At 38.0% G+C, this 15,414-nt stretch overlaps 2 protein-coding genes across 12 annotated transcripts in view; one reads left to right on the top strand and one right to left on the bottom strand.

Moving 5' to 3' along the window:
* PIGN (phosphatidylinositol glycan anchor biosynthesis class N) overlaps positions 1 to 8,023 on the bottom strand; it is a 108,339-nt gene extending 100,316 nt beyond the window's left edge. For all 3 annotated transcript variants that reach the window (XR_003609173.1, XM_088019354.1, XM_088019355.1), the window contains exons 1-3: positions 7,886 to 8,023; positions 7,615 to 7,693; positions 5,784 to 5,933 (exon numbers count right to left, since the gene is read on the bottom strand). The gene's annotated coding sequence lies outside the window, so the exon portion shown is untranslated. The remainder of the gene's footprint in view (positions 1 to 5,783; positions 5,934 to 7,614; positions 7,694 to 7,885) is intronic.
* A 267-nt stretch (positions 8,024 to 8,290) lies between these two features.
* RELCH (RAB11 binding and LisH domain, coiled-coil and HEAT repeat containing) overlaps positions 8,291 to 15,414 on the top strand; it is a 108,313-nt gene continuing 101,189 nt past the window's right edge. For all 9 annotated transcript variants that reach the window (XM_028102909.1, XM_028102911.2, XM_028102908.2 and 6 more), the window contains exon 1: positions 8,291 to 9,042. In XM_028102909.1, the coding sequence (XP_027958710.1) occupies positions 8,514 to 9,042 (529 nt within the window). In that variant the 5' untranslated portion in view covers positions 8,291 to 8,513. The remainder of the gene's footprint in view (positions 9,043 to 15,414) is intronic.

The raw sequence follows: 15,414 nt of genomic DNA, 5'->3' as shown, positions 1-15,414 counted from the left end.
ATAACTTAAGGATCTCCACCAGAATGCAATAAGATATTAATGACCCTGGAATCTCACACCTCTTCCACAGAAGAATTTCAATTAATAAATGTAGAAGGAATGAGAAAAATATATAAAATTACAACTAGACAAACATGACAGTAACACTTATTACCACCAAGATGCATTGATAAATGCTAAACTCAGTGGGTGAAAGTTTGAGGCAAACAGGATATTTGCCGTCTCAAAGAAATCTCTCCCAAATATATATTAATTACAAAGGGAAAAACACTAACTTACAATGGAGATACCCCTCAGACACCACCTTACCAATTGGTCAAAGTTAACATAACCAGTAATAAGACACATTAACATCATGTAACCCTAATATGGTGCACTAAGACAGACACGACATGGTATATTTTTGGCAAAAGAATATGTGGTATTCTTGCCAAAAATGCTAACCTTGATCTATTCATGGGAGTATATCAGACAGACTCAAATCTAGAACAGTCTGGAAAATAATGGAGCAGTACTCTTCAAAAGTATCATGGTCATGAAATACAAGGAAAAACTGAGGAATGGTCATAGAATGGAGGCTGAAGAGACATAACCAAATACAGTAAGGAAACCTGGGCTGGATCCTGGGTCAGAAAATAGACAATGGTGGAAAAACTGGTGAATTTCAACTAAGAACTGTAGATTAGTTAATAGTTTTTTACAAATGTTAATGTCCTGGTTTTGATAACTATACTGTGGTTTTATAAGATGTTTACATTAGGTGCAGTGTGAAGGGTGTACGGTAACTCTCTGTACTATTTTTGAAACTTTCCTATGGATCTAAAAATAGAGTAGGAAAAAAATTAATTTGAAGCCTGAGTCTGTACTCAAAAGATAACACTGACTAGCATCATAGTTACAAGCACCACAAATTTTGTGGATAGCTCTGATTTCATATAACCTGTGTTCTTGTAAATAAAGGTTATTTACTAAGCTCAAAGACTTTAAGTGTTTACATCAGCATAAACCATACTAAAGAGCTTATTATTTAAAGATGGTGTTTCGCAGTTCTCTTAGGCTCTGTTCACCTGCCATGTGAAGAGTAAATATTGCCAGTTAAAACTGTAAGGAAGTAGCTGAGACCTGCACACAACAGAATATTACCAGGTAAACTATTAAGCCAGGTTATTAACACTAGTTCATTTGCTTCTTTATACTTATTATTTTGCGGTGTATATTTTTTTCATCATAATGTATGTCACTTTCAAGTGAAAACTCTATGTGACTTTACAAATGCCATAAGAGAATCAATTTTCAGATTTCCTCATGGATAGTAGACCAACAGTGGTTGTTAGTTATTTAGATGACTCATACCCAGCTATACACTTGAGAAGAATTCAATTTTTTTCTTCATACCTAATGTCCTTTATCTGTTCCAGGATACCACAGTACAGTTACTTATCACGTCTCCTTAGGCGTCTCTTGGCTGTGACAATTTCTCAGAGTTTGCTTGTTTTGATGACCTTGCGAGTTCTGAAGAGTACTAGTCAGGTATATTTTAGGACACTCCTATAGAAATTTGTCTGATGTTTTTCTCATGATTAGGATGGAGTTATGGAAGAGGAGAGGAAGAGGGAGGAAAACTACATGCGTAAGGTGCCACTTTTATCACATCTTACCAAGGGTGTATGCCATCAACATGGCTTATCACAACTGATATTAAACTTGATCATCTGGACAAGGTAGTGTTTGTCAGGTTTCTCCACTACAAATTTAATGATTGCATATTGTACTCTTTGGAAGGAAGCTGCTATGTACAGCTAATACTTAAAGGGTAAGGAGTTATACTGAGTTATACTCTATCTTCTGAGAGCATGAAGTACCTACAGAGATTATTTGAATTCTTTTATAGGGAGGGAATACATTTTGAACTCAGTCAATTATGGGATTAAAAGCTGTCATTCTACAAGATTAGATTAACAATATAATCACCAATATTTGCACTCATGCTTTCCCCATCCTACTTAGAAAATAATTTTTATCAGTATACATGCAAAGCCATTATTCCTTTTATGAGCCTATTCTAGCCGGCACTACCAAAAACTTATAAATTATTTTAAAGATTTAGACATATATTCCATTATATAACTATACTACAATTTATTTGAAAATTACCTTGATAGACATTGTCCCCAATTGTCATTATTACAAAGGATGCTGCAGTTTAGCCTATCTCTCATGGTCAATTGGGAGATTTTCAGAATTACAACAGAATGATGATCCATCACAAAATTAATTTGGTGGATTTCCATTAGCTTCTTTAAAAAAAATGAAATAGAATAGGATAGAGAATACATCACAATAAAGTACCTCAGAAGTAGGAAGGCAAATGATTGTTCTGAAAAAGTATTTTAATTTTTCTCTATGTGTGCACATGCATGCGTATGCATTGTATGAACATAACAAGTGGTAGTGGAAAAAATGTATTTCAAACTATTTTACATACAAATAAGTTTGAAAATTATCTCTATTAAGTGGAATTGCTGGAATAAACCTGTATTCTCAACTTTACAAGATAGTAGCAAAGTGTCAGTAATAATTTAGATGCACAGCAGCAGTGTATGAGAATTCCTATTTTCTCTAAATCCGCACAATTGACTGGTATTATCATATTTACCTTATGCAAACCTACACAGGATGAAATGGCATCCTCTTGTTTGAGTATCTATTTGCCTGATTACTAGTGAGGGTGAACATCTTTTCACGTTCTCACTGGCCAATTGGGTTTCCTATCCTTTCAACTGTGTGTCCATATCCTTTGATCAAATAGGATTACACTTGTTGGCCTTTTTTCTTTGACTTGTACATTATATTATATGCATGTGTATCTGTGTATCTCTCTATATATAGATATAAATAGATATATATATTTATTTGCACCATACATCCAAACAAAGCAAACAAATTTGTTTATGGTGCTTTTTTTTTTAAATAGAAGTTTTGTAACTTTAATACAGTGTAATTTACCAAATTTATCCTTTCTGAAGTTTTTTTGTGTTTTCCATAAGAAAACATTCCTCGTTTTTATGTCACATAGAAATAGTTTTAAATTAGAACTAAATTCTAAGTTTTAGATTTTTACTTTTCACCTGTCATTATCTAGAATTTATTTGTATGTGGTGTGAGACAGAGATCTAGTTTGAATTTTTTTTTTTAAGATTTTATTTATTTGAAAGAGAGAGACACAGTGAGAGAGGGAGCACAAGCGGTGGGGAGTAGGAGAGGGAGCCCGATGCGGGGCTCGATCCCAGAATCCTGGGATCATGACCTGAGCCAAAGGTAGACGCTTAAACTGACCACCCAGGCGCCCCTCTAGTTTGAAGTGTTTAACCAACTGACAGAAGCACTGGTATAGCTACCACTTTGGACTGTATTAAGGTAAATTCCATATCAAATACAAATACAGGTAAAAAACTTTAAATGCAATTCTTGTCTTTTACTCTTTGTATCATAAAAATTGGAAACAGTATCTAACAATAGGAACAGATGTAGTTTTTGTTCGGTGAAACATTATACAGTACTGAAAATGAGTTAAGTCACACCTGTGCCAAGGATACATCTCACAAATAAAGGATTAATAAAGAACGTTTTTAAAGGTATTGGCTGCCCTTTTCTCCCCAACACAGCCAAACTTTTTGAAAATAATATGATCTCTTTTTCCCTGATCCTGTAAATCTCAAACAACTTGAGCCTTTGTTTTCCATTACATCAGAGAAAAAGCTTTCACTGATGTAATGTAGCCAATATCGCAAAATCCAGTGGCTTTTTTTCAGTCTTCTATCTTCCATTCAATTTGTCTTCCTTAACCATGACTTCTTTCTTAAATAGCTGTCATTTCTTAGCTTTTGTGAACATTGCTCCAGTTTTCCTCCTACTTCTCTGTCCAATATAGAAAGGTCTCTATTTGGCCATTGAATTTTGGAGTTACTCAAAAGTTGGTCCTAAGGCTTCTTTTATTCTCACTCTTGTACTTTCTGTCTAGACTTTTTTTTTTAAGATTTTATTTTTAAATAATCTCAACACCCAACATGGGGCTCAAACTCACAACCCCGAGATCAAGAGTTGCATGCTCCAACTGAGCCAGCCAGTCCCCCACCCCGCCCAGGTTTTTTTGACCATACCCTTGGTGTCAGCTAACACCTATATGTGAAAGTCTTAACAAATAGCTCCAAATCCATATATGTAATTCCAACCTTAACAGATCCACCTGAGACACAACAGTATGTTTAAAACCAAACTCATGATATTCCCCCATGAACCTTTTTAGGTAGTAAGCCTCCTAACTCCCTAGTGTTTACAATCTCAGGAGATGGCACCACCTTCCACTCAGGTGTACCAATCAGAAAGCCAGCCGTCATTCTTTATACCTCATTCTTCAGCTGTATAGCCACGTATTCCTTTTTGATTTTGCTTGTTTTGAAATGCAAATAGGAACATCTCACCCTTTGGGTAAAACCCTTCAGTGTCTCTCCATCATAATCAAAACCAGAATCCTTAATACAACACACAAGGTGTTACATGAACTGGTCTCTGCCTCCCTTTCTAGCCTTGTATCATGGCACTCCCCCTTGCTTTATGGCATCTCACCACATTGGGTCTTTTTTATGTACGTAGCCCATGCTTCCTACTGTTATTAAGACCTCTGCATAAATTGCACTTCCAACCCACCCTCCATCCTCTCTCACTCCATTGTCTCATGACATCTCCTTGCACTTTCAAGGGTCACTTCCTCAGGGACTATGCAGTCCAAACCAAAAACCAAAACCTTTACTTCAAGTTTATAAGTACAGACCTCTGTTTTTACCATTTGGATTAATGTCTGTCTCCATCACTTAACCGTAATTCCATGACAGCAAGACAGGGCTCCTCCAGCACTCATCACAGTCCTACGTTCTTAGTAAGGACTCAAATGTGTGCTGAAGAAATTATTTAGGATTATTCTCTCAAAGGTACATGTAATATGCACTATAGCCACTAGAGGCTGCCTTGCTTGTCTTTTTATTCCTTCAGAACAAACATTTGAACTGTGAAGATTCAAGATACTTAAAAAACAAAACAAAAACCAAACTTATATGCTTGAGTCATTTACTATACCTAAAATTGCAGTGATTCCAAAATATCGTCCTTCACATACTACCTATTTTATTATTGCCAAGCACATGTATATTAAGCGATATTATTACCTAACATTTCTCTTTAAAGAGAATCACATTTTATTCAGATTTATTGAAGAAAATTTTGTCATGGTTGAATCGTTTGGAAACCTCTCAAAACAAATGAATAACTACCAAAAATTTTAAAAGACACATATCCATGTACCAATAAAAGTTATTTAGCTTATACCTGTGGAACGTTTACATGCATTAAAAAACAATTTAAAAATTAGATATTTCTAAAATTTCACATCAACCAAAAATTTGCATTTCAAATGTTACCTGTGGTTGTTTTAAGACTATTAAAGCCAAAAATTAGTTTTTAAGCCCTAAAATATTTGAAGTATTTAAAAGAAAAAGCAATCTTTAACGTTTCATTGCTAAGATACAAAGTTCAGTGACTATCCTCATTATTCAAACTTTAGCTGCAAAGACCTACATTAATGCAAATTTTGCTAAGTGGAAAATTTCCCAACCATATTAATAATTATTATAAGTAGAGATTAGCAATTATTAATATTCTAGTATGTACTACTTCTTAAGCACTTTTATTGATAAGTAAACCTCAATGTACTGTGGAAAAGTACTTACTGAGAAAATTGGCCAGTTGATTTGTTATGGGCTTGGAAGGTCATATAAATAAGTCCATAATTACAGGATACGAAGTAGAATCAGGAAACTAAAGATTTATATAGGAAGTCAATCATGGAAGCACTTCTATGTCCAACTTCTTACAACTCTCTGAGAAAACATATTTTAAATCTATTTTCAACTTCCATTTTAGAAATCAGACCCTAAATTAAAGATACTCCCTTTGTACCCTACTGACTTAATTGCTTTTTCCAGCTTTAGCTGCTGCATAGTTGATATTTGTCTTGTTTTATTTTTAAAAACATCTCAAATACTTTCAATATATACTAATATTGTACTATCTATAACTGACTATAATAACAACATTTATGATGTACTAGGTACCAGGCACTGGGACAAGCACATTCCTAATTCTGTGTACTTTCATTAATCCCCTTGACAGATAAATGTTAAGTGAGACTAAGAGAAGTTAAATAACTTAAGGTGTTACCGCAAATAATTGGTAGAATTGGAATATGAACTCTAGGTACTTCTACCAGACAAGGACAATCTTCTTCAGGGACCCTAAGTGCAGGAGATTTCTAAAAATTGCATTACAGAGATGGAAATATTGTATATAAATAATCCATTTCCAATCATGCCCTTTCCATGCCATTCACTAATCCCTCCCATTTCTCCATTCCAGAAATTGATTCCATTTTCAATCTCTCTGGCAAACTAAACTGCAGTAAGTATCAGCAATCCTTTTTGCTAATAAATAGTAACAGATACAGCATTGGCTATTTTGATACTATTTTCCTAAGATCGGGGATTTTTTTTCCATGTTTTTCTTCTATATATATATATATATCACAGAAAAATATTTAGAATTCGAACATTAGGAGCTAATGTTCTATAAAAAAATATTTTGAATTCTTAGTACTAACATTGTAAAAAAAAAAAACTTTCCAGCAAAAACAAAAGAAAAAACCCAAAGCCTCATTCAAATGAAAATTTTAGTTTCCTGAGCCTGGGTAAACTGAAATTAAAGCCTACACATAACTATGGGCATACTTTTACGTGTAAGCCAATAACCTGACCTATGGTTATATAACAATGATCTATTTTTATTTTTCCACAGAGCTAAAGGAGATACTTTACTACTTCAATATAACATGGAACTCGCCTGATAACAAAATTACTGTTACCCATTTATTTTGGTGCTTACAGGGAGCTATACAGAAAGAAAGGAAATTTAAAACCTTGCAAAAGCGGCAATTTATGTGTGAAGAAAAGAGGTGTTAGGAATAGCATTCCGATACTGTTGACTAGAAACTAACATCCCCTTTACCACCTTGGACTGTAATCAAGGAATGACAAAAAAGATAAAGGTGGAACTTCCAAATTTAGTATACTTACTCTATGTGCTAACATTTGGTAAAGGAAATTAAAACTGTGCAAAGCACCCAAGCTTTAAAATAAGTATGTTCCACAGTCGATACCTTGATTCCAGCCTAAATGGCCAAGTCAGAAAGACCGGAAGGCTAGTGGGAGAAGAATGGCTTTGCACCTAAGAAAACTGATTTTAAAGTTCCTTTGAATACCTCCTAATGGAGTTGACTTGACCAAGTCGCTGAACGTTTCTAGGCTTAAGTTTGCATTCTCTCTCTACTGATGGGGCTGCATTTGATGTTTTGAAGGGTCCCTGCTGTGCAAACTGTGTTTTAAATCCTAAGTGCTCATGCAGGGTATCTAGCCACAAATCCAACGACATCCAAAACTCAAGAGTTCTGTCTGGTTACTTTCTCCACCTCCCACACCCCAGCACACCCCGCCCTATTATAGCACTAACTGGGTGGCTAGAAGGCGGTCTTCCAGAAGTTCAAGCAGACGGTGTTGTCTCCAGGCCTCCGGAGCGAGCAGGCACTTTGCTGGGAAGGGAAGAGAAAGGAAGTCAAATTCTAACTAGTGCCCTGGGCACCTGCTACACGTGCGAAGACAGTATCACCAACTGGCAGCAAACAACAAGAAAACGTGAAGAGTGCTAAGGAAGCAGCGCGCCCGCGGGCGTGAGGCCAGTTTTGGTGCCACCGCACCTCTGCGCTCCGGTCCCCGGGCTTTACCTGGGGCTTTTCCGGGTCAGGCGTTATCTCGGGAATGAGGCCTCCTCCGCGCAAAGGCAGGCTGCAGCTCTCCGGCAGAGGTCCCCTCTGACCCCTGAAAGGAGAGCCAAGAGAACGTTCCTAAACCACAGTCATAACTGCCTCTCAACTGCGGAACGCCCCCGAAACCTACCTGCCGGGAGACCGCTCTCGCGATAATTCTAGAGCCAGTCCTCTGTAACTCCAGCCCCTCCCCCCTCCTCCGGCCAATCAAACAGGAGTGGGGGCGGGGTTTTTCCTTTGAGCGGGGAGCGGGGCTTTCAATATTCGCTCTCCGGTGCTGAGAACGGGCGGGGCTGGGGCGGGGCTGGGGCGGAGAGAGGGGCAGGACTCGCACCCTTTCTCGCGAGACTGAGACCAGGAAGACGCCTGCAGAGCCCGCTGCTGGTGCAGCAGTGGCTGAGGTAGCGGGTGCTGTTGCGTCCGGACCTTCTGCCTCTGAGCCTACTCCCGGTCTCTGAGTGGGGAGGTGAGACGTGACCAGGCCAGGGTTGTGGAGGTGCGCAGTGCCAGCTGAGGCTTAGGGGGAATCCAGGCTGCGGCCTGTCAGAGCCAGTCAGGGAGGCGCCCACAGTCCTGACAGGATAAGATGGCGGCGATGGCGCCTGGAGGTAGTGGCAGTGGTGGCGGCGGTGTGAATCCATTCCTCAGCGATTCGGACGAGGACGACGACGAGGTAGCGGCGACCGAGGAGCGGCGGGCAGGACTTCGACTGGGTTCCGGGAGCGGCCTAGATCCTGGCTCTGCGGACTCGCTATCGCCCCAAGATCCCGTGGGCTTAGGGAGCAGTGCGCGGCCAGGGCTCCCTGGGGAGGCGTCGGCGGCTGCGGTGGCACTGGGGGGCTGTGGGGAGACCCCTGCCCGATTGTCAATTGATGCGATCGCGGCTCAGCTGTTGCGCGATCAATACTTGCTGACCGCCCTGGAGCTGCACACCGAGCTGTTAGAGAGCGGCCGCGAACTGCCTCGGCTGCGCGACTACTTCTCCAATCCAGGCAACTTCGAGAGGCAGAGTGGGACCCCGCCGGGGATGGGGGCGCCGGGGATCCCTGGAGCAGCTGGCGTTGGAGGCGCAGGGGGTCGGGAACCGAGTACGACGTCTGGCGGGGGACAGCTCAGTAAGTGAACGCAGCGCGTCGCTCCCGCAGGGTGGTTGGGATTGTCGGGGAGCGGGTATTTCTGGGCAAGTAGTGAGTCTTAGAAACATTTTAGAGAGAGAGAGAGAGAGAGCTGGAGGGGGTGAGTCCTTTGCGGTGGAAGCGAAGGGATCTGGCAGCGACTGTTCTGCGTGTGTGCCTACAACCTTCAGCTGGCCTTCGACTTGCTCCTGGTTCCTCTGTAGGCTTCGGTGTCTAAAAAAGACCCAGTTTCCAGTTCGCTGACTGTGGAAGGCTCCTTGCACACTGGCTTATTGCTTAATCATTTTTCTTTTTCCCTCCAGTCACCTGAATAGCCTCGACCAGGAAATAGTGTTTCTTAAATTGCTTGCAGTAATTTCTTGACTCAAAGTCAAGAGGGAGAAAAGAATAGGAAATGTTCTCTCCGCACAGTCAGATCCCCTAAAGTCCTTTTTCTTTGGAATGACTTTCTCACTCAAAAATTCGGTTTTCTGCTGACCAAAATGTGTTCTGTTTAAGTAAAGTCAATTTAATTCCATTCCGATGCCTTAATTGCAAGAAGTTTCCAAAATGACAAAATCTAAGGAGCAGAGTGGACAAGTTCTGCCTGTAGTCTGTCTTGTGATCCCAGTATCTCACAGGCTTTTTTTCTCTACATAAGTTAGGAATTCACTTTTTTACCGTGTTATAATCATTCTTAGCAGTATAGAGTAATCGTTTACCCCATCCATCATATATTTATAAGTGTTTCTTTTGGCTTGAAAACGTACTATCAAGGATGTATTCTGGATTCCCGTATCCTCTTTTGGGAGGCATCTTGGATTTTCCCTTATGAATAGTACGAGAAGTTTTAGTGTATCAGATGAGGCCAACTGGAATTTACTAACAAATGTTAAATGTACAATTTTTCAATTGTAGTCTAATTGATTATTTTGTCTTTGTACTTTTGAATGGTGTCAGAGACTTCTATTGCCAAATCTAGATGTAGTGCAAGTGCAAAGAGTACATTTTCTATCCAGATAAATCCTAGGCAGATTTCCTCTGTGATACAGAATTTTCTCAGTAGGTATAACATTCTTACTCAGTATGTAGGATAATCATCTTTTCAGGAAGAGATTTTCTCATTGCTGGACAGCCTAAATGTCACCTTTGTCAATGCTTCCCACACTCCCCATGTTTAGTTAGTTGCTTCTTTTTTTCTCTCTCTCTCTCTCTTTCTTTTTTCTTTCTTTCTTCCCTTAGTTGCTTGTTTCATTGTGCTTTCATGTGTAAACTATAGTCGCTAATTGTTTTGTATTTGATTTGTTGACAATATCATTTTTCTCCATTAGATAGTCACTTCTTGAGGTACATCTTCCTATTCCTCACACTTTGTACAGACCCTGGCCAATTGTTGAACATAATTTAATTGCATCTGTTATATTTTTCTCCCATATTAATATAATGAAATAGGTTATTCCTTACTTCATGACTTTATTCTATTTGAAAGAATTTCTTCACCACCTTATTACAGTTTGATATCACTGTTCATACTGAAAATTTCTCATTAAAACTTTTTGTATATAGAAATAGTTATGGGGCGCCTCAGTGGGTCGGTTGGGCATCAGACTCTTGGTTTAGGCTGCGGTGGGGGGGTGATTGCGATTGCTGGTGGTGAGATCCAGCCCTGCATAGGGCTACCTGCTCAGCGGGGAGTCTGCTTAGGATTCTCTCTCCCTCTCTCTCTCTCTCCCCCCCCCCCGGCTCCCCTGCACACGTGTGTGTTCATTCTCTCTCTCTCTAAAATAAATAAATCTTTTAAGAGAAAGAGATATTTATGTTTATAATTTAGACTCTACATAGCATTTTCAAGTTAATACAAAGGAAATGAGCAAAAGAGGAAAAAAAGTAAGTTATCTGTAATCTCACTGATATTTACCTAACCTGTCTTTTCCATGCATATATTTTAAAAAGCAAACACTCGATTAAACTGTTTTATATAGCTTTATATTGTCAGGCACTATAATTTTTACCGTCAACTTTGATGAAAGATTGCATACATAAAAGGCACCTATTTTAACATGTACAGTTTTGATGAGTTTGGAAAACTAATCACTACTGCAGTTAAAATATAGAACCTCCACTGATCACTATACAACAGAATTTTGCATCCTGGGCACTATCAAAATTTTGGGTCTGATAATTCTTTGTTGTGGTACGGCCCAGTCCATTCTAGAATGTTTAACAGCATCTCTGGCCTCTCTATCCACTAGCTGCTGGTAGCAAACTTTCCTACCCCATCTCTCAAGTTGTGACAACCAAAAATGTCTCCAGCATTGTCTAGGTTAAGAACCACTTCTAGGGGCGCCTGGGTGGCTCAGTCGTTAAGTGTCTGCCTTCGGCTTAGGTCATGATCCCAGGGTCCTGGGATCGAGCCCTGCGTCGGGCTCCCTGCTCAGCGGGAAGCCTGCTTCTCCCTCTCCCACTCCCCTTGCTTGTGTTCCCTCTCTCGCTGTGTCTCTCTCTGTCAAATAAATAAAATCTTTAAAAAAAAAAAAAAAACACTTCTATACATAAGTTTTGCCTATTCTAAAATTTCATATAAATAGAATCATGGAGCATATTTTCTGTGTGGCTTCTTTTTGCATGGACATATGTTTTCATTTCATTTGGGTAATACCCAGGAATATAATTGCCAGATCATATAGTTACTATATACTTCAGTTTATAAGAAACTGTCAAACTGTTTTCCACAGTGGTTGTACCATTTAAAATTCCCATCGCCAGTGTATCAGAGTTCCACATCCCCTATAACACTTGGTATCTTCGGGCTTTTTATTTAACTCATCCTATGAGACATTGGGGGTATCTCATTGTGGTTTTAATTTGCATTTTCCTGAGGACTAGTGATGCTGAAAAACTTCTCCTGAGTTTTTGCCACTAGTGTATCTTCTTTCATGAAATGGCTGTTAATGTCTTTAACCAATTTTTAAAATTCCGTTTTATATATTCTGGACCCAAGTCCTTTATAGTGTTTTGCAAATGTTTTTCCCAGTATGGTTTGCTGTATTATTTTCTACATTTCTTCAAGTTCGGTTAATCAGTTTTTTTCTTTAATGGTTCATGTTCTTTGTGTCCTTTATAAGAAATATTTGCCAATCCTAAGGTTGCAGAAATTTTCTTCTATATATTCTTCTAGAAGTCTTAAGGTTTTAGCTTTTACCTTTAGGTTTGTGATGGCAAGACTGTATTTTAATTAAAGTTATAAAAAGAAGAAATATTTCTTAAATATTCTTTCTTTAAATGTGCACACATTTATAGCACAAACTTTAGTACAGCTTAAATACAAATGCATTGTGTATTTCAAAATATCAGTGCCTGTGAATGTCTTAATCCAGTTAGAAAATAGATAAATGTTAAAATAAGTCTGTAAGACTGTGCTTATTAATACCATGTTTTAAAGATTTTGACTAAGCTCCTGATTGCACAAATTAAGAATTCAGAGGATAAGTGTTTCTCTAGGATTGAGCTACAACTGGCTTTTAAAGGTCCCCTGTATTCAAGTCTAGCGTGTTGATTGTTGCTAATTGGGTTATGATTTTATAATACTCAATAAGAGCTTCATGGTTAATTATAAACAGTATAAAGATTGATAGTATGGATTATCTAAACATTAAGTTATTTTTATTTCTTTTTGTATATATTTTGATTGATATGTGTCTGATCTGAAAATTCTTAACACTTCAAAATAATAAATATGTAATGAAAAGTAGTTTCTTTCATTGATGTCTAAAAACAATTTAATTTCGCAAGATTTACTGAATTATTTACCTAAAAGTTTGTTGACCTAGGTAAATAGTATGGTAGTGTTAGTAAAATACTTTAAGAAGTCTTCATACTGTATTTAACCTTTTTTTCTTGACTGGAAGAGTAATCCATATTTATAAAACATTCAGATGGTAAAAGAATTACAGCTTTATAAGCTTGATATTTTCAGTAGAAGGATTTTATTTAGGTTTATCTAGAGAGAGCACATGCGAGCGGGGCGGGGGAGGGGAGGCAGAGGGAGAGAGAGAATCTCAAGCGGACCCCTCGCTGAGTTGAGCAGGGAGCCCGAAGGTGGGGCTCGAGATCAAGATGTAAGCCAAAATCAAGAGTTGGTCCATCAACCAACTGAGCCACCCAGGTGCCCCCAAAGATTTCTGTTAACTAGAAAATTTACTTCTAGCAAATGCTCTAAGGACGTTTCAGTGTTCGATAAATTGTAGCATCATTGCAAGATTTCTACTACATCTACTTGGTGCACTAATTATATCTTTTAGACATACACACTATATATATATTTTTTCCTCTGTATTTTTGCCAATTGGGCCAGAATAAACTTCCATTTAGTAATTGTTTTGCTTTTCAGTTAGATTGCAAGATAAAAATTGTGGCAATGTCATTGATTAACACTGAACAGATTGTGCTATCTTTGCCAGAGTAATGCTGGTTCCACTTAAGTCTTAAGTAGTTTCATAGATGAGCCCAGCTTTTTCTTTTAGTACAGACAGTAGGTGATCAAATGGGAAAGACAAGTAACTTAATGCCTTTCAGTGATGGATTTCTTTTATTCTGTATTTCCCATGTCTTCAAGTTTTTATAAGGTAGCTTGTCAGGAGGCAGTCACTTGTGAATGAATGTGTAATTTCACTTGTGAGCCTACAACCTTCATGAGTCACTTTCCTTCTTTTTAAAATTTTCTCTTTCATGATCCTACCTGTCTTTTCTCAGAACTCAAAAGAGTATGTATCTCATTGTGCGCAGTGTTCTTTTTTCAGTATCACCAATGCTAACATGTCAAGATTTACAATCTTCCAGCACTCCCATCTCTTCCGCTTTACAGAGTCGTTCCTCCCTTGTTAGGTTGAAATCAGGTTTAGTGCTTCCTCTGGCTTCTGAGAGAGAAAATATCAATAAAATATTTCTGAAATTTTGGGATTCACTGCTTTTAGCTGAATGAGACTCTCTACTATTGTCTGGACCCTATACATCCCCAAATTTATCTGTTGCATAACTGTCATTTTTCTTGCCTATATCTGTTTAGTAGTTTCAAGATTATTATTAATTCTGATAAAAATTTAATCAGATATTGTCACTGGCTAGCATAGAGACTTGAATATAGTTGGTATTCAATACTTTATGTTGATCAATATATTAAGTTGTATAATCAGGATTGTAGGAATCCAAAAGATGTGTAATGCAGGTCCTTGAGTTTATGTTCTTGGTGAAGAGACAAGACCAACACATGAAAGAACTATAGAATAGTCTTCTGTGATACAGAGAGTAGGGTAAGCATTCAGATATAGAAAAATTATTGTTGATTGTGATAATGAAATGGTCCTTGTGGAGAAAGTGAGATTTTGAATAAATAGTAACTTTATTATTTGGCCCTATTTAGACTATTGTGAGTGAGGAAAAGGAAAAGGAAGTGAGGGTAAAGAAAAGATAATGTTTATTTATATTTTGCCATATTTAAAACATCTGGTATTGTGCTTCCCATTTCTGGCTCTCCACTAAATAAAGTGATTCCATTTGGGTACTTGTAAAAATGCAGTGTGATGTTTCAAGCCATTGTGGTATTTTGGCTGAGAGGAAGCAAGATAGGGCTATTAATCAGGGAAAACAGACCTTATATCTGTCAGAAATTAAAAATTATACTTTCTATTTGTCAAAAGGAAAGTTAGTGATCTTCAGAATGTATGCTTTTTTTTAAAAAAACTTCATTGGAAAAAGCTTTAGAATTTGTGTAATTTTCATTTTGTTTAGTATTTTTAGGTTAAAAACTTTAAGTTTGGTTAATTTGGTTAAATTTTTTTATGGCTTTTAACTATGCCCCCCCCCCCGTGGTCTTATGATGAAAAACATTTATCTTGGTCTAAAAATACAGTTTTATATTTAAATTACAAATATCAGTTGAGGGGCGCCTGGGTGGCACAGTCAATTAAGTGTCGGACTTAGGTGGTGATCGCGGTCCTGATCTCAGGGTCGTGAGATGGAGCACTGCGTGGGGCTCCGTGCTGAGCATGGGGTCTGCTAAAGTTTCTCCCTCTGCCCCTCCCTGCCTTGGCTCTCTCTCTCTCTTTATAAAATAAATAAATAAATCTTAAACCAAAAAAAAACAAATATCAGTGAGAAAGGTCTTATATGTTAATAGCCTATTGTTTTTACTGGCTTTGACCTATAAGTACTGTGATAAATTATGGTTTCTAAATTATTTATACTAAAAATGTATTTGTTAGTATTTAAGTAAATAGTGTTTTGCTATTTGTTCATATTTTGAACACAGTGCCCCTTTGATTTGGGGGGATTTGCTTTAGTTTTATTTTATCTTGAATAGTAAGTTATTTCTTC

Source organism: Eumetopias jubatus, unplaced genomic scaffold, assembly GCF_037043125.1.
Source record: "Eumetopias jubatus isolate StellerSeaLion01/CBP00866 unplaced genomic scaffold, mEumJub1_p1.0 scaffold_16, whole genome shotgun sequence".
Classification (NCBI taxonomy): Eukaryota; Metazoa; Chordata; class Mammalia; order Carnivora; family Otariidae; genus Eumetopias; species Eumetopias jubatus.
This window is presented reverse-complemented; position numbering and strand designations above follow the sequence as displayed.